Source organism: Emydura macquarii, unplaced genomic scaffold (assembly GCF_026122565.2).
Source record: "Emydura macquarii macquarii isolate MOO-44397 ecotype Brisbane River unplaced genomic scaffold, CSIRO-AGI_Emac_v2 contig_1644, whole genome shotgun sequence".
Lineage (NCBI taxonomy): Eukaryota > Metazoa > Chordata > Testudines > Chelidae > Emydura > Emydura macquarii.
Window position 1 is genome coordinate 17741156 of NW_027131781.1, and position 23764 is coordinate 17764919.

The following is a 23764-nucleotide window of genomic DNA, read 5'->3' on the forward strand; positions in this document are numbered from 1 at the left end:
AGCAGTGGGTGGATCTTGTCCAGTACATTTTTACTTTTCCTCTATAAAGGTGCAATGGAGGTTCTTCAATAAAAGCATTGTCAAGTTAACTTTCTTCAATAGACCACAAATTAATCCAAAATAATGAACCATGTCAATTGCTTACTTGTTAATTTCAGTGTTTGGATTTCTCTATTTTGCATGGTAGAGAATAATCACAATTTTAAAATCAGTTCTTAACTAGTAGTAAGCTACCATGGTTGGAAACATTTTAACTTCCCCTCCCCCCCCACTAGAGAGCAGAAAAATGTTTAGCGGAGGAAGCTAATTTTGTTTTGGACGTGTGATCAACATGTTAGGTTATCTATTAAAATAGTTCTTAAAGTATATTTTCAAAATCTAATAGTGCAATACATTTAATTACAAAAATAAAAGGTGAATATTTAAAATTTATTTACTCCATTCCAAAAATGGTGTATACCATTTTATACATTTTTTTTTTAAACCAAATGTATTTTAAAAAAACAGCATAGGCCAACAATTCTCCGGCAGGTTAAAAATCACTTAAAAAAAAGAGAAACAAAAATACCTGCCTGAATTTTTTAAATCTGTTATTGCTACAGGTATCACCTTAGATTGCTGCAACTGAAAAATAAGAGAGTTTTGTCCCTTCACTCTCACCTCCCCCATTTACACTGTGAATTGGATGGCATTTTATATAGTTAGTTTTGCTATTTCCATGGTGAAAAAGTCATTCACGTAAGAAAAAGGAAAACTATTTTAAAAAAATTATGAAAATTTTATTGTGACATAATAAACATTGGGGAATCAGAGCAGATGTATGTAGTACTTGATACTACTTCTATTTATTTTTTAAAAACCAATTCGATTTCAAGTTGGTGTCCCTTTAAATGTCTTGCCTCCATTTTTATAAATAGTTTACACAAAGTTTACACTTAATCTGACTTCCCGATAAACATGGCAGCTCAGGTGACAACATTTATTGTACCTTTTTGAATTAATAGTAAATATATAAAATAACTAGTTTGTCAGAGTGCAGAAATAGTTTAAATCTTATCTAGACTGTTAAACAGCATATACATTCATTTGAACAGGAGGCTGTACCAAATTCTATAAGAAAGCAGTTTCACATTCAGAGAAATTGTAGTTAATCCCCCACTCACGTTTACTTAAGAGCATCCTGGACACAATTGTTCAGTACTAGTTATCAGCACTGGTGAAAAAAATTAAACCAAATGAAGCAGATTCTCCCATTTAAGTCTAAGAGTTAAAACTGGGTCAATTGCATAAAACAATACATTACATGAATTTTTTCTGAAGATATAAATTAATTTAAACTAGTGTATCACATAGAAAGCAATGAAATCTACAGCTTTTGAATCCATTGAGGTCTGTTTAACAATACAAATGACTTGGCTTCACAGCCTCTCTAACCACTACCTTAGTTTCAATTACATTGGTCTGAATCATGGTCATCTGAGGAATTACTTATCCAAGCATAAAGGCTGGCAATTCCATTACAAGATCACTCTTGTACCGTGCATACATCAGTTATACCAATCTTAATTTAACAAGTTTTTCACATTCATCCTGTAGGGCTTAGGGACTAGTCAAAAGTGATCATCTCAAACCATGTAGTTATAAGATCTGGTAACAAGGAAGACTGCTGAAATAAAAGGAGTCTTCAACTAAATATACGGTAGGTCTCTCCAGCTCTTCAGAGACTGGGCCCATCAGCCTAAGTATGCATGGGGGAAGAGAGGAGGAGAGTCCCAACATAAGGATGTCATTTGCATTTCTTACACATGATCAGTAATGTCATATGGGATTAATGCTCAGTTATATAGCAATCAGGGGAGGGAGATCCATTTAACTGGCATAGAAGGTCAATATTTATGATTTATGGCCTCAACATGGGGAAAAATACATTTGAATCGAAGCAACCTCAGGGGGGTACAGAGCTGCGGATGTCCATGTATCACAACTGAACTCCCAGAACTGAACCAACCACATTCAACATTTTGTCTGAAAGAATACACATCTACAGCCTACCATTTCTCAGACAATATTTCAAACATCAAAGAAACAAATGGAAAATGAACAGCTGTAATTACAACTGTGATGTTTCAATTCCCCTGCATATATCAAAACTAAAGTTACATTATGACAATATCGAACTGCATAGCATTAGAAAAGAAGGCATCCTGCATGGCTGAAATGGAAAAGTAGCAATTTATCAACTGGTTATTAGCATTCTGGAGTTTATAATACTGTACAGGAGACTCTTTTCCCAGTAACAACTTTAGCTCACCAGTATAATAGTCTATAACAAGTCCAGAGAATTCAAAAATAATTAATTTGGACAAGTTGATGTATGCTCAGCTTTCATGTCCTTCTAGCTGGTTTTGCTGTTAACTGTTTCTCTCTTTCAAATTCCTTCTCACGTTGCTGTTCTCGTTCTAGTTCGTCTTTCTGCCTCTTTTGCTGCAGTTTGAGTGCTCTTTTCTTAACCAGAAAAAAACAAAATTAATCAGAAGTTCTGTGGTTTTTGTATCCTAACTCAAATGCAACACACGATTGAGATCTTGCCAAAATCCTGTCTAGCCCTCTTAATCCAGAAGAACCCTTCCTCTCTCTTACTATCTTCTTTCTCTTCCCTTTACCCCAACCCTGAATCATGGTGGTCTATCTAGGAGAGGGATGAATTGGATTCCTCCAAATCCCGCTAACACTGCTCTTTACGTACACTAGAGGATATATACTATGCAAGGTGTTGCCTCCACAAATGACTTGATTTTTGTTGGCCAAGAATTGAGGGGCCAAACTTAACACCTGAAAGAAGTCAAACGTGCTATATACAGCAGCCCACAAGGCTGGTAGAAGTTATACCATTGTTAGTGTTATACTAAAGGGTGGAGATGCAGAAGAAATTCTCAGCCTAAACTTTCAGTCAGAATCTAGCTTTTCTTGATGGTTCAACATCACCAGTAATGCTAGTGTACAAATATATTTTAACATAAGGAGATTTAAGTGAATGTTAAAGTAGCCATGGTTAGTTTTGATGCCATTGAAAATACAGAGTAAACAAGTTTACACAAAAGAGGGGAATCTAAAGAACCAGGTTTTTTTTTTTTTTTGTTTTTTTTAAACACAAGCTCCTAGCATGTATTAAAAAAAAAAACTGAATAAGAGTATGTGATAGGATGCTGTTAAAATTCTACATTAATAGACAGCAGACAAGAAGAAGCAAAATTCACTCCACTCACTTTTAACTTTGATGTCTTTTCATGGAGCATCATCATCTCTTTTCTAATATTCACTAACTTGTTGTGATAGTGTTTAGCTTCTGAAAACTTTAAAAAAAACACAAGACAGTTGAATGGTAAGATTCAGTGGATCAAAATGTTTGTCAGTCTGGAATAGTATTATAAAATTATGCCCTAAAACAGTAACTTCAAAAACACATTGAAGACCAGTCAGTTTGAGACTTGCTTGAATATTTTAGTGTACTTAATTCTAGACACAAACTATTTTCATAAAATTACTATATTTCAAAAGGTACAGATTATTATAATTATTTCAATATCCATTAAGGTAGAAGAAAGCATTTAACCACTTGTATGCTCATTAGTTTTCAGTTTTATATTCCAATGTTGCTGAAGCTTAGCAAGTGCTAGTCTTAAAATTCAAGTTCCTGTATATGTTTATGTACACTTATGTATACGTTTGCACAGTTAATTAATTCTCAAGCCTATCTTATAACTGCCTAAAGTTCTTACAAACACAAAATTGGCTTCACATGTCACAACCGCACATACAATTTCTGTAAGTTACTGTCATTTCCTTTAAACTATGGCAATCATGATGTAGAGTTGTGAATTTTTCTATTAGAATATCCCCTAAAGTTACCATTAGCAAACTCAAATTCTACAAACATGCAACTAAATCAAAGGACCAAACACTGGTCTCTGTGCACACTGAGTAAATGTAGGGGAGTGAACCAGAATCCTTACACCAATCTGGGGCAGGACACAGAGTACGAAGGGCATCCCATGGCTGCTTCTCTAGCCTCAGTAGCACATGCAGCCTTTATGCACTGACTTTGGCTAACAGTTTTATAGAGTTGGACCCACTGTCTATGTCTGCTAACCTCATCTGCAGGTCAGTAAGGATATGTCTCCACTGCAATAAAAGACCCCTGACACGGCCACAGCTGGCCTGGGCTCACAGGGCTTGGACCGAGAGCTATAAAATTGCAGTGTAAATATTTGGGCTTGGGCTAGAGTCTGGGCTCTGAGACCCCATGACGGGGGAGGATCCCAGAGCCTGGGCTCCAGCGTGAGCCTGAATGTCTACACTGCAATTTTATAGCTCTGCAGCCCAAGCCTTGCATGCCCACACTAGCTGACACAGGCCAGAAGTGGTCATGCTGCATGTTTTTTAATGCAGTGTAGACATTTCCTTACACTCCTGAGGAGTCCTCCATGTTTTTCTCTTCCCAATTAACCATGTTGGTTCTGTTGTGTTTTCCAATTTACAAAGAGCAGACTTACTGATTTAATTATTATTCATAGTTCATTTATAACATTTTCTCAGGGGAAGAACGATATATATATGTGTGATATAAATTTTTGTTAAAACACAGGCAAACTTATAATACAATACACTTACCAAGGCATTGATATCAAGAATGGAATTACATTCTTTGAATTTTGAAATTTCTTGCTCTAATGTGTCTAGTAACACTACTTGGTTCTGTCTGAAACAAAAATACAAAGACTTTAAGACGCACATATAAGAAGTCAAATTAATCAATCCAATATACTCTATTTAAAGAGTACTCATAATTCTGAGTTTTTATACTGCTCTCTTCATTGAAATCTTAACATATTGACTGTTAATGAGAATGTAATACCATAAATAAGTTTGTATAAAAATCAATATTCCAAGGGAAATTTTTCAGATTAGTTCAAAAAAACCTAGTTAAATAGTTTCTTTCCATATTAGCAGACAAGAAATAATCAGAAAACCTACAGAATTAGATTTAGGAACTGAGTCTGCAGATTTTTTTTAAAGCTGACATTTATATGAATTCTAATTAAACAGTTATAAAGGACTCTTCTATCTCTCTTTCTGCTACTAAAGTGTTCTTGTGCACTGTTTGGAACATTTGAAGCACAGCAAAGACACCAGCTAGCATTTGCTGGAAATCCCAAACAGTGTCTCAGAGCAATTCCATATCATACACACATAGGGAGGGGACTCTTATAAATGTAATTAAGCATCAAAACAAACAAGCACATGTTAATTGAAAGTACAGTCGGAGGTTTCATATGGACAAGAAAAGTTTAAAAAAAAAAAAAAACTTTCTTGCAATCACCGCTTCAATAGTACATCCCAAATACTGGATATTTCTCTCCAAATAAAGTTGTACAGTACAAGGTAACAACTCTCTAGACAAAGAATGAGCATTTAGAAAATTGATGGGTCTTTTGCTGTGACTGGCTGCATGGGTTTCAGCACTTTAATTTTAAAATAGTCCTTCAACTTAAATGCTGGTAGGCTACATGACTGGCAATTCTTTTAAAATTATACTCATAATCTACCAAATAAACACTCACTGTTCAAAGCGCTGCACTCAAAGCCAGAAAAATCTATTTCAGTGCTTCCCAACCTTTTTGAGAGTGCGGACCCCTTTTCAATCTCCAAACATTTCACAGACCACCACATGCTACTAGTTGTAAAATAAATGACAGTAATAGGCTTTTAGAAACTATATGAAATTATTTTTTATTTGAAATTGTACATTTCTTTGGTGAGGATATTGTTTGTTATTTTTCTTTTCCGTGGATCCCCTGTAGTAGCCTTGTGGATCACCAGGGGTCCATGGACCACAGGTTGGGAACCACTGGTCTATTTTATATGTAAGCCATACTACAGGAAAGTATATTTCACTTCAGTAATATCCCCTTATTTGTAAGAATTCTAGAGAGGAAATGCATGTATTACAAAGAGTTGTTTTTTCCAGTTTGCTTACGTGAGCTCTTGGAGGGCGACTTTTGATCGCTGAAGGTCAGGTAAATAATGAGAAATCAACCCTTCAGTTAGTTGCTCCACAGCTTTCTTATCTACAGCAGCCAAATCTTCTATTAGTCCCTCATCTGGAGATGCATCACTGGAATCTATAACAAGAAGTAGCAATCAAACTGCAATGTAGTGCAAGTTGCAGTTTCTTGCCCTTCGTCAATTAAGCAATACGCCTTTCACCTCCAGGCTTACACCATGAGGTTTCAATTGCAAAATCATGCCATGTCAGATGGGAGAAGCGTGAGATTTGAACAAAAATGCACACTACAGACACAAGCCCCCAGGGCCATATTATCCATTAGGCACAATAGGCACAGTGTCTAGGGCCTACGAAACTTTCAGGGCCTACGAAAAAAAATTATGTATAATTTTTTATTTAAAAAACTATGTATTAATAGTGTAAAATCAAATTAGTTATTTCGGTCGGGGGCCTACGAAGGTCTTAAAACGGCCTTGCAAGCCCCTCTCACTTAAGTAAACCAACTCAAACAGGCCAAATGGTCTTTGCTCACAGAAGTCAAACATGCACAAGAAACTGACACCATCACACAGCCTGTGGGCTACAGGCAGGGGCGGGACCGCTGGAGTGCAGCTTTCCAAGTTCAACTTCGCAACTTGGGCGCTCAAAAGTTGGAGAAGAGCCAGGCAAATAGACCCGACCCCTCCCCTCCCCGCACACAATCATCGTGATGACAACAACAACAACAACAACAGGGCTTGCACGATGCTTGGCCCCCAACACGACTCGGGACCGCCCATCGCGCTGCTAACGATCCGTGGCCGAGCTCCGGGCGGCCGCTGCTCACATACCCAGCGCCCGTCCCATCTGCCTCGGGGCGGCGGCCTCCAGTGGGAACCCCTCCTTCCTCTCGGGCTGCTCCATGAATGACGCTCCCCGCCGCGGCCGCTGCCAGCCGAGGGCACAGAGCAGCACGAGCGCGATCCCCGGCAGCCGCTGCCGCCTCTCGAGGGGGACGCCGAGGCCCCCTACCCCGGGGCAGAGCCCATCGCTCGCGGCCCAGGAGGAAGAGGCCGGGCAGGCCGCAGGGAGTTTGGCTGAGGAGGGCGGGGTTCGGAGGAGCTCCGGACCGGGGGGAAGAGGGAGGGGGTGGGCGCGCGGGGCGGGGACCGGGACCCAGGTGTCTGGTGGGAGGCGGCTCCTCGGCTAGACCCTGAGGGAGGGCGGCTCTCAACAGACCCGGGTCCGGGAGCGCAGAGGGGGCGGGGCCCACCTAACGCGTATGGGGTGGGGGTACAGTCCGGCTCCGACCCGCCGACGCCGCGGCGCCCCCAGCCCCTCCGGACCACAAAGCCCCTCCCCCTGCCACCGCGGGTAAGCTCGGGAGTGGGGAGCGTCCACGACCCCGGATGTAGATGGGAGACGACCGGAAGTGACCCGCCTGCTCTCAGCGGGACAGTGACCTGACGCTCCTGGTTGCTAGGACGGGGCCCTTAGCAACAGCGGGAGAGGGGGTGGGCCGAGGCCCGGCCCGAAGCCTGGGTGTCGCTTGTAACTACAGCAGCAGCTGCCGCCGTTCTCAGATAAATTTATGTTCAGGTTGACGCCGGTCTCGCTGCTTTGGGGGAAGGGCCCGTTTTCAAATGGCTGCCGCACTGTCCTTTGCTCTACAGCCCCGGGCACGGGCCTGGGGCGTTCCCTCCAACGCTGCTGAGCACAGTGGGAGCTCAGGGTGCTCAGCACCTGGGAGGCAGGGGTGCGGGTGCTGAGAGCCATTGAACCAAACTGGACTGTAAACTCTCTATATAATGGAAACCGCTTCAAGCCAGGGGGTGTGGTAGCACCCCCTGCCCCACCTTACCCCTCCCCCACCCCCAGTTCCAGCACCTAGGCTTGGCGGAGGGCGGCTATGAAGGAACAGCCAGATCTGTGACTCCCAGCTTTACTGGGTTCAGGAATGGCAATGTCGGCATAACCACAAATAAAGAATGTGGCAGAGGGAGTAGTGGAACCACCACAGACTTCTACCTAGAAAGAGAAACACACAAAGTGCACTGCGGACCAGAGAGAGTCTTCAGAATCCCTTATTTATTTTCTTACTAGGCAGGGATGGGTTTTTGGTTTTTTTAACTGTTTCTATAGCTTCCTTTAACATTTTCCTCCCCACTCACTATTCTCTTTACAAACTTATATTTGTAATTACCAGAATAAATGCAAACTAAATTTGAGATAATTATTCATAGCAAAGCAAATTTGTTTGTTTAAAAAAGTAATATCAGCAAGTCAGAGGTAAAATTGCCACATCAGGTAAAAAATTAGGGAATTTAGATAATGGAAATAAGGAACAGGGTCAAATTCATCGTTGCCCACAGGGGTTGATCCACAAAGGAGGCTTAGGCCATGTCTACATGGGAGGGGAGGTTAATTGTAAGCTTTTTGGCACACATCAGGTAACTTACAGTATGCAAGTTGCATTAATAGTGTTCACACAGAATACTTGTTCCATTTTCAATTTGAATCACATGAACGCAAGGTGCTTGCTGCAAACTGAAGGCATTGCCTTTTCCAGAGGCATCACATTATCCACTGCTTCGCTACTGAGCAGTGTACATGCTCCTGGAATTGTTTTTGCAGTAAACTGTGGGAAGTTAAACAAGTTCAAATTTGTCAGCTAGTATGGCTCCAACAATGCTCCATGTTGCTATGGTGACAAGTGCAAATATGCATAGGCTGCTTGGGCTGTATTACAGCACTCAAAGTCAGACAAATTCTGCACTGGAGTTGGCCTGTTGCACACAGATGATGTGGGAGCAGGAGAATATTTTACAGCACCAGCTCCTCCTCAGGCAGCAGGATAAAGCAGAAAACACTGAGCTGTTGGAACAAGAGGACTGGTTCCTGGGTCCCCTACACAGCATTTAGCATAGTTGCTGGGCTCAGGAAATCAGCATGGATTGGTGGGAAAGGATTGTTCTGTTGAATTGGGATGACCAGTTGTGGCAAGAGAACTTCATGATGGGGAGGGCTACCCTTTTGGAGATCTGTGCAGAACTGACCCCCAGAACTTCAGTGACAGCATATCAACCTGTGGTGCCCCGAATCTATGGAGAAACTGGTCGCCATAGCCATCTGGCGGCTGCCCCTCCCCATATTACTGGACTGTAGCCAACCAATTTGGCATGGGAAGACCAACTGTTGGGGCCATTCTCATGCAGATCTGGTATGCCACTGATAAGGTCTGTCTAACTGGGTCACAAGGCTCAGAAGATTACCGATGGCTTTGCATGCATGGACTCAAATTGTATTGGGGCAACTGATGAACCCCAACTGCCTATTAATTGTCTCTTACACACACAACCAGGGCACAAAATTTATAAACAGAAAGCGTTTTTTTCTCCAGGGTACTCCAAGGAGGGGTTGACCACCATGGCAGGTTTACAGACAAATGCAGGGTGGTCTAGGAGAGTCCACAATGTTAGGAACTTTCAGAACTCAGTACTATTTAAATTAATGGAGAAAATTCTGTTTGTCCCCAGAACCACTATAGACATTAATGGTGTGGCAGTTGGTTCAGTTATATTGGGAAACTCATCTTATCCCGTGATGTCCTGGCTACTGATATAGGCTTCTTGGACAAAAGGAAAGAACATTTTAATTATCGCCTGAGTAGCTGCAGCGTGGTAGTCAAATCACTTAGCTGTTTGAAAGGCAGACGGCACTGTTTATGGAATAGTTTGGAAGCAACAGAAAAAGAATGTTCCAACCATTGTAACTGCATGTTGTGTTCTGCACAATATTTATGAGCGCATGAGGGAAAACCTTATCAATAGGTAGGAGGCTGAGGTGCAGAGACTTGCTCAGAGGCTTGAGAAACCAGCAAGGCTCCCACTGAGAACACAAGCACCCATGAGAATGCAGTCCGGCCCGGATGCCTACTGTTCATATTTTGAGTCACATGCCTGAACTTATTAGCTCATTTGAGGAGGGGGGTTTTGGGATTCAGATTTAAGAGAACTGGGATGTTGTGCAAGGGTGGTTGAAATTTAACATTCTCTATGTGCTTCTGCAAAACCCAATGAATTATTTCAGTTTTATGTAAAGGATTTTCTTTGTTAAAGGCAATGATGACTCATAAAACCGTTTGCCATACATCCATTATTATGAAAGAATAATAAAAAATAAAACAGTTAATTAAACCAATGGAAAAATCTCTGTATTTGGAAATACATTTAACAAATCAATCTTCTTAAGTAACCAACTATACACAACCCTTCAATTACTGCAACGATGCAAACAAAAATCAAAGTAAAATAGAAAGGAACATTTCAAATATAACATTATGGGGTCCGGGGTTGCATAAAGTTAAAGGGGAATTTACGACTTTCCTCTGGCTTTTCTTGTCCACATGGGTTCTGGAGTTGGAGTCCTTGGCTCAGAACTCTCAGGGAGATTGCAAGGCTCAAGAGAGCTGGTGCAAGTGTTCTTGGTGCCCAGATGTTATATCGGAGAGGTGAATGGGAGCTGCTAGGAACACTGCAGAGGTTAGGAATTGCTGCTGGTCCCACTACTCAGCATTATCTAGCAGCTGAAGGATGTGGCTGGGTCCCAAATTATGGGAATGTAGGGCCTGCTGGTCTAGTAGGAGCATGTTCTGCAGGAGGGCATTCTGACTCAGTATTGTGTCTATGAGTTGCCTCTGCATCTGTCTTTTTCCGTGTTCTCTGATGCTGTGATGATGCTGTCCTTGGCCACTTTGGTCATCTCCTGCAAGAACTGTATTTCTTTCTCCCTTTGGCTTTTTACATACAGCTTCCACCTCTCAGCCAGCCTGGTTTCTCTCTGTGACTCTGCTGTGAGTTCTACAAACATCTCATCCCAAGCATTCTTTTTCCTTCCCCTCTGGTTTGCCAACCTATCAGCAGTACATAGAAGCCCTGTCCTTTGATGGTCTGCCTGTTGTAGGTGCTGTGGCTGTAAGAATGGGACAGGGGGTGTCACTTATTGTTCATATCCTAGAGAAGTCATGATAGCTTTATTTAACATGTATATGCAAGCAGCCTTACCTCCCTGAGACTGTTTTGTGGATTTCAGACTGTTTTCATGATGCTAAGAAGGTGGGGATGGTTGGAGCTATGTTCCAGTTTGTTTTTGGATTTCTTTTTGTGTGTATGTGCAGCTTTGTCCATGTGCTGGAGGTGCTACAAGGGCATCCAAGGTGCAAAGGGAAGTTAAGGGGAACACAGAGGGCAAATTGGATAATAATCCCCTCTACATCCCCTTTAGACTATCCTCACTCTCAGTGATGTTACAATAAGGTGGGTGATTAGAAGGCAGAAAATAGTTTCATTCAAAAATGCAAAGGGCTGATCAGCAAGATATACTGAAGTTATTCACCAGTATGGTCCCCCCCAACCCCCTAGAAGCGCTGCAGAAATGAAAGGGGCTTGCGGCTATTCCCTATAATGCGTGAAACAAAATCAAGCTATTTCTCAGTCTTTATGTTTTGCTACATCTCCTCTGAAGACAAGGAGAAAGTGCAGAGAAAATAGATAGGATCCTACGATGACTTTCCACAACAATGCATGTTACAGGGTATTTGTCCTTCAGCAGGGGGCAGTATTGTTTGTGCCTTGACCTGGCATGCAATGTGGACCTATATTTCATGTAAACTATAGAAACTAACCAAGCTTCTTTTCCTGTAAAAAAGTCTCAAATTGTTGAATTTTGCTAAAATTAATGCTTTCATTATTCAAATCTGCTGCAAGAGAGGGTTGAGATACAGATTACAAATGACCATTTGCAGGGGGGAGGGAACCTTTCTGAAGCAGGTTGAGGGGAGGATGGGGAAAAAGCATGGGCTCACATCTGCCAACAATAATAAATAGTAAAGGTAAGAACATACATAAAAAAGTTCCCTCCAGGGGATCTGACTCCTCAGTCCCAACCTGGGTTTTTGGCTGGAATTGGGCTCAGTTGTAGCAGGGCAGGACTGGGGCTGGCTTTCCCACTTGCCATCATTAGGGTCCTATGTCACAAAAGATCCTGACTCTCAAGGCACAGTTCATTTCTGGCATCTTCCTGGTCACACTCTGATGGGTCTAGTGGGTCGTCTTCAGTGGAGGGAGAGTGTGGGCAGCAGACTCCGGATAATGCCTGGGATGGGTTGTACTATAATTACATAGACTCCTGTCCACTTCAATAACAACAACAAAAAGAGCCCCATATCAGATTGTTTCTTTAAATGCTTCATTTCAGTATACTTTCTCCTGAACAGCTTGCTCTTTATCCGGTACTGGTCAGCAACCTGGTCATGACCCCTTGTGGACATCTGCTTTGCAATATCCACAAAAAGGCCTTTATTCTTGTGGCTGGCCACAAGAACTTCCTGAACAGATGCTTCTCCCCAGGCTCTCAGCCTAGCTCGAGGCAGCTGTGCAAGGCATGATATGAACCTTCTGGACAGCAATTGCGGTTGTATTACCAGAATAAAGATAAACTGGAATCTAGGAGCAAATGGGCAAAGTCTGGCTCTGCACCACCTTTTAAGGGGGAAGGGACAAAGGTCATCCTGGAAACTTAACTACAGGGCAGAGAGAGCATGCAAGTAAACTAACAGGTTGGTAATGGTAGACCTGCAAAGCACTGTGAGATAGTCATTGGAAGCATACAAAGAATGGTGCACAGCAACTGCGTGCATACAAAGGACCAAAACAATTGAATTTGAAGCAAACCTAGTCCACTGTGCAAGAGGACTCCAGAGTTCCCAGTACATACATCCTAGCCAGTAGGAATGCTAAGGAGAGGAGTGTGCCCTAAGCCCTGCCCTTCAGAGGGAACTAGGCACCTATCTCCACTTGGACTTTACAGACATTAACCCTCTCCTGGAATTAGTTGCCTAAGATGCCCTGCCCCACTTTAAAAACAAACAAACCACGAGACACAGTGGTGGTAGTGTCCCTCCCTCCCCACACAGTATAATCATTAGCTCAGTGGTTACTGCACTCACGCAGCCTGTCAAAGACCTAGGATCAGTTCCCCCCCTCTGCCTAATATGGAGCTAGGATTTTAACTGCTATCTCCCACCTCTCAGGAGAGTGCCCTAACCTCTGCAATATTCTGGCCTGTTTCTTTGTCAGTTTTGCCTGTTGCACTTAGAGGTTAGAAGAGGTGGGTTCAAGTCCCTGCTGCCCATTAGGCAAAGGGGAGACTTGAACCCACTTCTCCCACATCTGGTGGAATTGGTCTAACCACTGAGCTGAGAGTTATGGTGGGGGTAGGGGAACACATGCACTGGCACCACACCACTGGCATTTTGCATGTGTCCTGATCGGTTAGGCAGCCTCTGAGAATGTCTTACTGGATCAGGCCCTGCAGGAGAGAGGTGAGGCAAAGCCTAGTTTAAGAATGCCAGTGGGGCTCAGGGGTGGGGTAGGCGTCTGGACTGAGATGGCTGTGCACATGCCCAGCCAAACACTTTGAGATGACCTAAGGCACTTTATTAGCGGAAACTTAGAGACAGAGAATTTAGGCACTTATAAGGTTAGGTGACAGCTGAGCAGGGGTTTTGAGGATCTGGATTTTGGACTTAGGTGCCTAAGGCAGCACAGTATAATCCCTGCACAGGGGACATGGCAGAATGTGTCAGGAGCAAGCTGAGGACATTCCAAGAGTGGGATGAGTGTGCCCTGGGTGTTCCTGTACCCCAACTGCCTCTTCTTCAGCTGTCACAAAGCCCATAGGAACCTTGGCAGCCATGCACAAATTGAAACAGCCTTGCCAACTGTCCCTGTTGCTGTCTCAACAAACAGGCAACAAAATGTCTCCCAGCAGCTCCAGCATCAGGAGGGTGCAAGCCTCCTTTATCTACTGCCTCCCTCCCCCAATGCCCTGCACCAACACAACGATGAATTGCACCCAGGGTCACTTCGTGGATTGTTTTCATTACAGAAAAATCATCTCATGAATATGAAATATACTGAATTGTGACTATTCAGTTGAGAGCGCAGCTTTTGCTGAGTTCTAAATTCAAATGACCACATCAGAAATTAAAATGCTCCATTTAGCCTTTTCACACAGTACATATGAAATATCCGTGGCAGGAGAGTCTTCCAATTTACATCAGGACAGGATTGATTCCCCCCCTCCCCCCCCATCTGTTAAGGAATCAAGGTTATAACAAAATTTGCAGAAGCCTGATCTCATCTAGTGTAATAAAATCACTAGCAATGAACAGGTAAATCTCTCTCTCTCTTGCACTTAAAACTGCATATTCTTATGAGAAATGGATGGATTGCTAATTAGATTTCAAAATGTCAGTGTTACTTTCATTACCACAATAAGGTTGGTGCACTTACAAAGTTTCTTGTGGTTTGAAAGCTATTAACAGTTCTTGCCACATTCTCCATTTTATGTCATCTTCAAATGGCAGTTTTTCAAAATTTTTAAAGCTTGACCACTGTACCTTGCATTTATACAACACTTCACCTCCAAAGCACTTTACAGACATGTACTAATCAATTGTTTATTGGCTTTGAATATGCCATTAGAAACCACCCCTTCCTAGTGACCTGAGGAATCCTGCCTCCGGCTCCTTTGGATCTTTGGGGAAGGATTAAGGCGTTATACCACCATAAAGTGCAATCTTGCTTTCTAGAACTGTCACGAATCTTATGACAGTTCCACGATGTGCATAAAAACGATATGGAGTTGTTTAACATCAATGTATAAAGCTGGGAGGAGTGTGCGAAATCCCATGCAATCTGGAGAGAACATCTGGCACTGTGTGCAATTCAACATGAAGCAGCTTTGATCGAGAGGATGAGAAGCAAAGCAAGAAAGAAGAAAGCAATGTGCCGTCATCTTGGATTCCAACTCAGACAATACATGGATCTGTGAAACTTGTAACAAGTTGTGTTGCTCTCAAATTGGGCTTGTCAGACATAAGTGGAATCATCAAGCATCTGACTAGACCTCTTACACATACAGCATGATACAGCAGATCGACGGTTGCCATACAAGTCCTTATATTATATATGCAAATAAATCCACAAGTTTTTAAGAACACACAATACTGATTACCACGAGGGACAATCAGTACCTATCCCACTGATGCCTTTCAGGAACATGTTGAGGCAAAAAGTTGGGTATTTGAGATTGTCTGTCGCTTTTCTTTTTAATATTACTTTTATTAAGAGCACAGGTGATTAATAATGGTAAAATAGTCTATATATTTTTCTTCACTTACAGATCATTATTAAATATTATGTTCTCACATTAAAAACTTTTCCCTCCTTGTACTTCAAAAGGAATCCCAGAGACCTGAAAGACAACACCTGAAGTCTCATCTGAAGCCAAGTGAGCTATATTACTTAAAAGGTTAAAGAAGAAAACATGTTAGTTTTACTGCCATAGGGGCTTTCCTCCAACAAAAACAGGAGCATGAAAGCAAAGCTAAGTGAACCTTAGAACTTGGAATTTAAACTCCAATTTTGTTCTTAGAAGCTATGCTAGAACTATTTTTATGATCCGCTCTCTTAGCATGCTGTCTAACATCTGACAGTCCACCATGAGCAACTGAGAAACTTCGGCTGCATAAACTACAGTAAGTCTTATAGCACTTACTGCTCTCTTTACTGAGCCATACAAAAATCATTTCTCCCCTTATTCCTGGAAGTGCAAAGCCTCTTCTTTTTGGGGGGCGTATCTTGACTTGCTTTTGTCCCCGCAGTCACTATCAGTCACAATCCATGTAGGAATGTAACTCGACCAACTAAAAATTCATAAATAATACTCAGACTCAGCCTTAGATCATGATCACTCTGTCTGCACCCCTTTGTGTACTGGGCCAACAGATCCCAGATACTATGCTCCATACTGCCAGTATTTTGCCCATGATAAATATATGGGATGAAATCATCTTTAGATACCAAAAGGTTGAGGACATAGGGTAATCCTAGCAGCAATCATTTCAGTAGACTAGAGCTATTCTAGAAATAAATTTCAAACTTATCTTTTTGCATTTCAGTGGTGGTTGAAGTGATTTGTGTATAAAGTTTGTAAATAAATTTAGGTTCCACTGGTTTTAGAGATGCTGCATAAATGTAAACTATTGTTATTGCTTGTGTATAAATATTTGATGTACAAAACTTTCAACAGTTGCATTATTTGTTGTACCAATAAATGTATTTAAATAAAGGATGTAGTAGCTGTTGACTATATGCTATGGGTTAGCATCCTGAATCCAAGACCATACAGTACTGGATCTCAAACAACATGGTGTTTTTATTAGGGGGAAACGAAACAGCCTTCAGCAAAGATAGCTCAGATTCACTCACCCAGGAAGCCCCACTCCCTGTCTGTGGGTGTATCAATTCTCAGTCATTCCCAGATCATCTTTGCCTCACGCTGGCCAAGTTCTTCAATCTTCAAGCAATAGTCTCGGGGTAGGATATAAGGGAATCTCCACCCCAGTTTTAGGGGAATCTTCTACCTCAGTTTTCCTCTGAAACTTTCACCCAGTTCTTGACCTCAGTTAAAAACAGGGAGCCCATTTCTCTTTCCAGATCCATCACATGGCTCCAACTGAAGCCTTTCTCCTCAGCAGCACAGACAGTACAGCAAAGCCCCTTAAGGGCTGGAGGGGGAGTCTTCATCTCTATATAGGCTGCTGAGCTTGCATGGAAATTTCCAGAGTGCTCTGGTTTGGTAACTTTAAGGCTTCCAGCTTGAAACTGCCTTGTCCTGCCCACAGGAGCTAGTTACCATGTTTCAAAGCCCCACCTCCCCTGCATACAGTACTCAATGATCCTTTGCAATCAAACATACTAGAGCCATATGTGGCAAGCATTTGCTGTTTACTTGGTTCATCAATGAACCTTTCCCTTTCCAGAAGTTTTCTAAATTCTTCCTAGCATTCTGTTATCTGTGCTAGACGTGCAAAAAGAGAGGCCTGAGGTGGAGATAAAACATAATATTAAATATTCATCCATGTGATGGAACCACATCCATGATTTTTATTTCAGATATGCAATTCACTGCAGTATTAGCATGATATAAAAGAAGAACTTTTTATTTTGAGCTTTGTGGTTAGGTTTTGTTAAAAGACTAGGTTTCTTCAGGCTGAATTCTACACTGAAAACAAGGTTTAATCAAGTTACATTGCTTAGTGTTACTCTGCAAAAGTTTGGTTCAGCCTTCCCTTACTTATGCAACAAATCAGTGAAAGGAGTCAAGGGATGTCCCTAACAATTTTCCATTATTCTTGTTGATTTAACTTTTTTACCAATTTAATCACAGATAAATGAATTCCTACCACCTTTCTGAAGTAAAAGAAGAAATAGCAGGTGATGGATTTTTTTTTTTTTTTAAAAGCTCATCTATGGATAACTAGACAGTCAGATTTTTGCCATATTAGGGGGGGAGGAGGAAAAAAAGCCATGTCAGTAAAAGGCTAACTTGTTTACATGGTCAGAATAAAAGAAAACATTTGGAAAGGACCACGTTTCATTTTAAAATTCAGAATCCTATGTGTGACTTTGTAGTTTTTTTAAACACAGTTTTATTTTTCTCCTCCACTTTTCCTGAACAAATTATTTTAACAGCATATTCTGAATGTTCTGAATACAAAGTAACCTGACTAAAAATGAAACTCAACAGTTTAAACAAAAAGATAGATATTACATTAAATAGTTTAAGTACAGAAAGTTATTTCTGAAGATACAATAGTTTCATCCAGTCACCTCACTCCCCATTTTAGCAAATACTATTATATTCAACAGAGTGAAGACAAATTAAAGACAAACAGAATCATAGCTTAAATAGAAAGTGACTAATCTGACCCCCAGATTGAAACATTATATGATCACCCTTTCCATTCAGTTATTTATGTAATAACTGGTCTTCTACATCATAGTTTCTCAACCTGTGACACAGGCAGGGGGTATGCAGCAAAAAACCCAGTGAAGGGGGGCGGGCGGCAGCTGCCAGCTTCTAGGGGAGGTGGGCAGCAGTCGCCGGCTTCCTGCCCGGTCCCACCTCCTAGCGGTGACACCAGGTGGCAGCCACCAGCTTTTTGGGACACCGGGTGGCAGCCACTGGCTTGGGCAGCAACCACTGGCTTTTTGGGAAGCCGGGTGGCAGCCGCCCGCATCCCTTCCAGTCCCAGCTCCCAGGTGGGAGCCCGGTAGCAGCCTCCTGCACCCTGCGAGCTGGGTTCACAGCTGGGTGGCTGCCACTCATGCCCCGGTTCTGAGCCGAGAGACAACCTTCCGCACTCTTGCTTGAAGATGGGCAGCAGCTGCCTGCCAACTGCCCACATCCCTGGGTCCCAGCCTGCACAGAAGCCTCCTCCACCCCAGTTCAGAGCAGGTGGCAGTCGCCCACCTCCTGGGCTGGCAGCCAGGCGGCAGCCGCCTGCAACTTGCCCAGGTGGCAGCTCCCCTCCCCGGCTCAAAGCCTGGTGCCCAAAAAGGCAGGCGGAGAGCCTAGCGGCTTGCCCAGTCTTGGAGCCGGGCTCTACCAGCAGACTTACTTGTCAATTTCACGGTTTTAGTTGTGCTGTGAAATTGACAACTATGACAGCCCCAGATTTTACCAGTATAAAAATGTTAAGAGGGGCCCACACAGTGTGACTCACACCCCCCTGGGGACGGTCTTGGGGAGCCCTGCTATCCACCCTGGACTGCTAGTATCTGCTCAGACCTCACAAGTTCCCACCTGTGTGAACCATGTGACCCTGCCATCAGGCAGAATACCTGTGTGACCCTGCCCTCAGGCCATAGTGGTGTTGACCTTTGCTCCTATGTGGAGGAAGAGGAAGTTGGGGAGAAACAGCAGGGGGTTTTGTGATCTGCCATAGCCACATAGCATTGCAGAACTCTGAACTCTCCTGCTTTACGAGAAAAACAGTCGTCCAGCAGTAAAGGGGGAAAAGATTGTATTTCTCAGAGTGGAAAATTAAGTGTTGGGGTACTTATTAAAATTTTCAGACGTTAGGGGTTACTTGCTATTTAAAAGGTTGAGAAACACGGTTCTACATGTTACCTCTAATAGGACCAAAATCTGCCCTTTGATGAGCTCATTGAATCCATCATACATGCAGTTAAAGGCTGAACTATCTGAGTCAATTTACTGCATTTCCAAAGAAATTCACTTTAAAATAGCTGCTATCTTTTCCAAAGGCATTATTGAGATAACTTAATTCATCTACATTTACAGCAAGAGTAGGAGGGAGAGATCAATTCATTTCCTGCTGAGTAGCTATCACTCTTAAGGGAAACAAGTATTCTGTTTGCAAGTTAAATGGAATTATGATTTCGCAGCCTTATCACCCCGTTGTCCCAAAACAAAGTTTATTTCCTCCTGCCTCACTTTTTACAGAGCCACTTCCCCACCCCCACTACTTGCACCTACTGGCCCATACTTTCCTGATCTGCCACACTCATAATTTCTTATTCTTTCATTCAAATAGAAAGTATGTTTTGTTCTTCAAAGAGCTATTTCTGCTTTCTGAGTGTCAGTTAGTTGTGCACAGATTTCCCATTAACCAATTTTTTTAGGCCTGAGGTAACTGAAGAACATAATAAAGCTTATAAAAGGATGCAGTTGGTGGGTCAAATTTGCCACATGCACAGGAAAGAACAACTCCCTTGGCTTCAATGGAGTTGCATCCAGTTATGCCAGTAGTGAATTTGAACTACTTTCTACAACTTCTCTTTGCTCCCCTTCAATGCTTCTATAGCTAGGAGCTTTTCTTTCTGAAGAGAATGGGCTGTTTCTGACAATAGCTTTCTTGGTGTCCTTAAATGAACTGGCAGTGTAACATACAGCTCCAAGATCTCTTTTTCCCTTCTCGTGTTTATTTACAAAAGGCCTGGTTTTACAGCCAATTGGCATTCGTACTCTCTCAAAGTGACTAGCTTTGTCATCCCTAGTAAAAGAATATCAGCACTGATTCATCCGAGAAAGATTTTTGGAGTTAATGTGTATTCTCTAAGTCCTTGAGCTAATTCTTCCATTACCAACTTAAAAACACAAAAACAATGCACATGATTCATTTATATACACTAAAGTGAAAGGAGTAGCCTCCCTCTTGTAAGATTTGACCATTCTCTACACATCTGCTAATTTATAACTTTTCAGGTAGCTATGCAACATGTGTTAAAAAAATGCACCAACCTAGTTCTGGGAATTTTGTCTATACACAAAATGACTGCCAATAGTGTACGGCATTTGCTTCACTATTTGGATTGATCCTGCTCTGAACAAAAAGTTAACCACTGTTGTGTCCTCCATTTATGAATCCCCATTGATGCGGTCTCCCAGAAAATCCTTTCAATCAGGAGTTGTCAGCCACATAAAAAAAATTGAGGCCTGGGTCTCCATAGACCTGTGCCACAATTTGGCTTCCTTTTTGCCTATACCAACAGCTTAATTACTTTGAAAGCACTGTTGAATTTAAAAAATGCTTAGTTGGGAAAGTAAAAGCTACTACTAATGGGCAAATGATCAATGGCAAAATATGTATCTTTCTCCCTGAGTACTTTCCTAGCTCACAGGCAAAGCAGCGACTACATAAGTAAACTTAATGTTACTTTTTGCATTAGTTTAAAGCAAAGATCAATAGAAAATTCTGTGCAAAAGGTGATGATGGCCTTGCCTCCCATGCTCAAAAAATGATTGTGAAAGAAGTCATTAGTAAAAAACTGTGTTGAATACAAATGCTTATCTCTAGAAATATACTTATAGACACTCAAACATTTGACAATGTTATGGATTGGGTATTAAATGCATCAGTTTTTGAGGGGTTTGAAACACCCTTCATTCAAGTTAAAAAGTAAGAAAAAATAGCCTAGGTGACACCTACAGTAACTCAGGAATGCTAATGATTCAGACAGAGAGGTTTTCACTGAGTAATTTTTCACTGGCAGTAAGAATATGTGTTTAGGTGGATGGGACAGATGCAGCACCAGGAGAGAGAGAGGGTCAGAAGCAGACATAGCCTGGAAGAATAACAATGAGATAAAGCTGAGAGAAAGAGCTTTTTGGGTATGGAGTGTTGTCTGGAAGGCAGGCTTGCAACAGAAAACAAAAGAACTGTCTCTACTGTGTTCAGAGAAACAGGACTTTGTACATTCCTTATAAATAAACAAGGTTGCATCAAAGAAAACACCTGGCTCCATCATCAATTTCTGCTCCTACTTGGAACACCTGCAGAGCCCTGAACTTTGGCTAACCACTCCAGTTAGAAAGGGGAAACAGTAATATTAGCTTCTTTAGTTGTCCCTGCCACTGAGCTGGGGCTGCATGACCCACCCTGCCCTACGTGCTGGTGGGTTGCAATTCCTCAGTCCATCTCACTTCCAAATGCCATGGTGGCTCCACCAGCAAGCTCAGATTGTATTGAGGGAGCTCTCTCAGAAGACTAGTAAGAGGAGGCAAAATGACTCAGAATTTGGGGAGAAGGGGGGGGTTGGCTCCCTATCCTAGGTGGAGCTGAAAAATAAGAGAGATCTGCTGGAAGGATAAATTATGTGGGTAGGTCTAGACAGCTACGTAGGTGCTTGGGGACAGGGATCTGGAGGTAGAGAGGGGAATCTGGGATTGCAGTAGGATCTGGAGGTGCAGGAGAAGCCAAGAGCTGTAGAGGATGGGAAATGGGTCATGAAAGAGGATCATAATCTGGGGGAGAACAGAGGAAGGGTAAGACCTGTGGAAAGATATGAAATACAGAAATGAGGCTGGAGCGCAGTTGTTCATGGGCTGCTGGAAGAGATCAGGTTAGGACTGTGGACTCCCTGTGGCCCTCTTACAATGGCTCCTCTGGTGTGAAGAGGCCATAAAGCCAGCTGAACTGGAAACCGAGGAGTTTTCTCAGCATAGGGAGATTCCTGTATTAGTCACAAAGGGTGGATCATTGCATGGAGTCAATTGCTGGGTAAGATCCTGACACTATGTTTATTTTGCATTTTCAGCCATGAGTTTTTAAAATATTTCTTTTTAAATGCAAAATATTTTTGGATAGCAATATGAATTGCAAATGCAGCAAAAAAATGTGATGCAGAAGAAAAAGACATGAAGGGCTATGAATAAAATTATATCTAAACAGGATTTGAACATGGCTTTTAGTGGCAAACACCGAGCCAATTCCTGGTTGTATTGCAGTCAATGTTAAAACTCCCAGTTGGCAAGATGGAGATTCCTGTGAAGTAGAGCTGGTGGAATGGCTCTAGGCTACCCATACTACTCTTGGCGTCTTGTGCAAGCATCAAGTCAGAACCTGGAGTTTAGGAGGCTGGGGTGCAAGTGACCAGTATTAAGCCTCTGAGTATTTGTACACAATATAATAAATGACACAGTTTCAATAACACCATTACTGGTATTTGCACCATACAATTGACATATCAGTACATAACATATTAATGTTCACATTTCTGATTACAAATTAATAGCGTTATTCATCAAACCTTGTAGTAAAGGCTAATTCTTCTCTGTAATGGTGGCACACATCTGTTGACCACCTCCTTGTGGCTGGGTGTTGCTACTTCCCTGGGCCTCTTTCTGCCAGACCCCTTTTATCTCCATCCTCATCTCAGGGTCAGGATGATCAGGTTCTTATCTATCTCCAGGCCACATAGGAGCCCCCTTCTCCTCTGCTCTGGTCCCAGCCAGAAACTAACAGGCTAACCCCCCCTGCAGTTCCTTTTATCTGAGTCTGCTGGGCTCTGATTGGCCAATGGCTGCTTCTCTGAGGCCTCTCTAGGAAGGGCTGGAGCACCCACTTTTGCTATTCCTTTCCTGTCACTTCGCTGCTTCCTGTGGTGCGGGAAGTCAGGCTGCAAGGTATCCAGTAGGGAGCTGCAAAGGCCTGGTACATTCCACCACATTCTCCCCACTGAAATCATTGGCAAAGCTCTAATCAGCTCCATAGATTCATGGAAGATTAGGGTTGGAAGGGACCTCAGGAGGTCATCTAGTCCAACCCCCTGTTCAAAGCATGACCAACCCCAACTAAACCATCCCAGACAGGACTTTGTCAAGCAGCACCTTATAAACCTCTAAGGATGGAGATTCCACCCCCTTCCTAGATAACTCATTTCAGTGCTTCACCACCCTCCTGGTGAAAAAGTTTTTCCTAATATCCAACCCAGATCTCCCTCACTGCAACTTGAGACCATTGCTCCTCGTTCTGTCATCTACTACCACTGAGAACAGCCTAGCTCCATCTTCCCCAGAATCCCCTTTCAGGTAGTTAAAGGCTGCTGTCAAATCCCCCCTCATTCTTCTCTTCTGCAGACTAAACCAGCCTAGTTCTCTCAGTCTCTCCTCATACGTCATGTGCTCTAGCCCCCTAATAATTTTCATTGCCCTCCGTGGGACTCTCTGCAATTTGTCCACATCCTTTCTGTAGTGAGGGCCCAAAACTGGACACAATACTCCAAATGTGGCCGCACCAACGCCAAACAAAAGGGAATAATCACTTCCCTCTATCTGCTTGCAGTGCCCAATATGCTATTAGCCTTCTTGGCATTAGGGCACACTGTTGACTCATATCCAGTTTCTTGTCCACTGTAACCCCTAGGTCCTTTTCTGCAGAACTGCTGCCTAGCCAGTCGGCCCCCAATCTGTAGCTGTGCATGGATTCTTCCGTCCTAAGTGCAGAAGTCTGCACTTGTCCTTGTTGAACCTCATCAATGGGAAGAAGCTCAGACCCCTTACTCC

At 42.6% G+C, this 23764-nt stretch overlaps 1 protein-coding gene and 1 long non-coding RNA gene across 2 annotated transcripts; both read right to left on the minus strand.

Annotated features, from left to right (window-relative positions):
* Window positions 1-410: 410 nt before the first annotated feature.
* Window positions 411-7305, minus strand: BLOC1S6 (biogenesis of lysosomal organelles complex 1 subunit 6). Its single transcript, XM_067555772.1, has 5 exons — window positions 6898-7305; window positions 6038-6182; window positions 4672-4759; window positions 3267-3353; window positions 411-2505 (listed from the first exon to the last, which is right to left on the minus strand). Exons 1-5 carry the CDS (start codon window positions 6968-6970, stop codon window positions 2386-2388), a joined length of 513 nt encoding a protein of 170 aa, XP_067411873.1. The 5' UTR covers window positions 6971-7305; the 3' UTR covers window positions 411-2385.
* Window positions 7306-10850: 3545 nt separating this feature from the next.
* On the minus strand, window positions 10851-16561 carry LOC137158148 (uncharacterized). Its single transcript, XR_010921304.1, has 2 exons — window positions 16381-16561; window positions 10851-11017 (listed from the first exon to the last, which is right to left on the minus strand). It is a non-coding gene; the product is annotated as an uncharacterized lncRNA (long non-coding RNA).
* Window positions 16562-23764: the final 7203 nt, after the last annotated feature.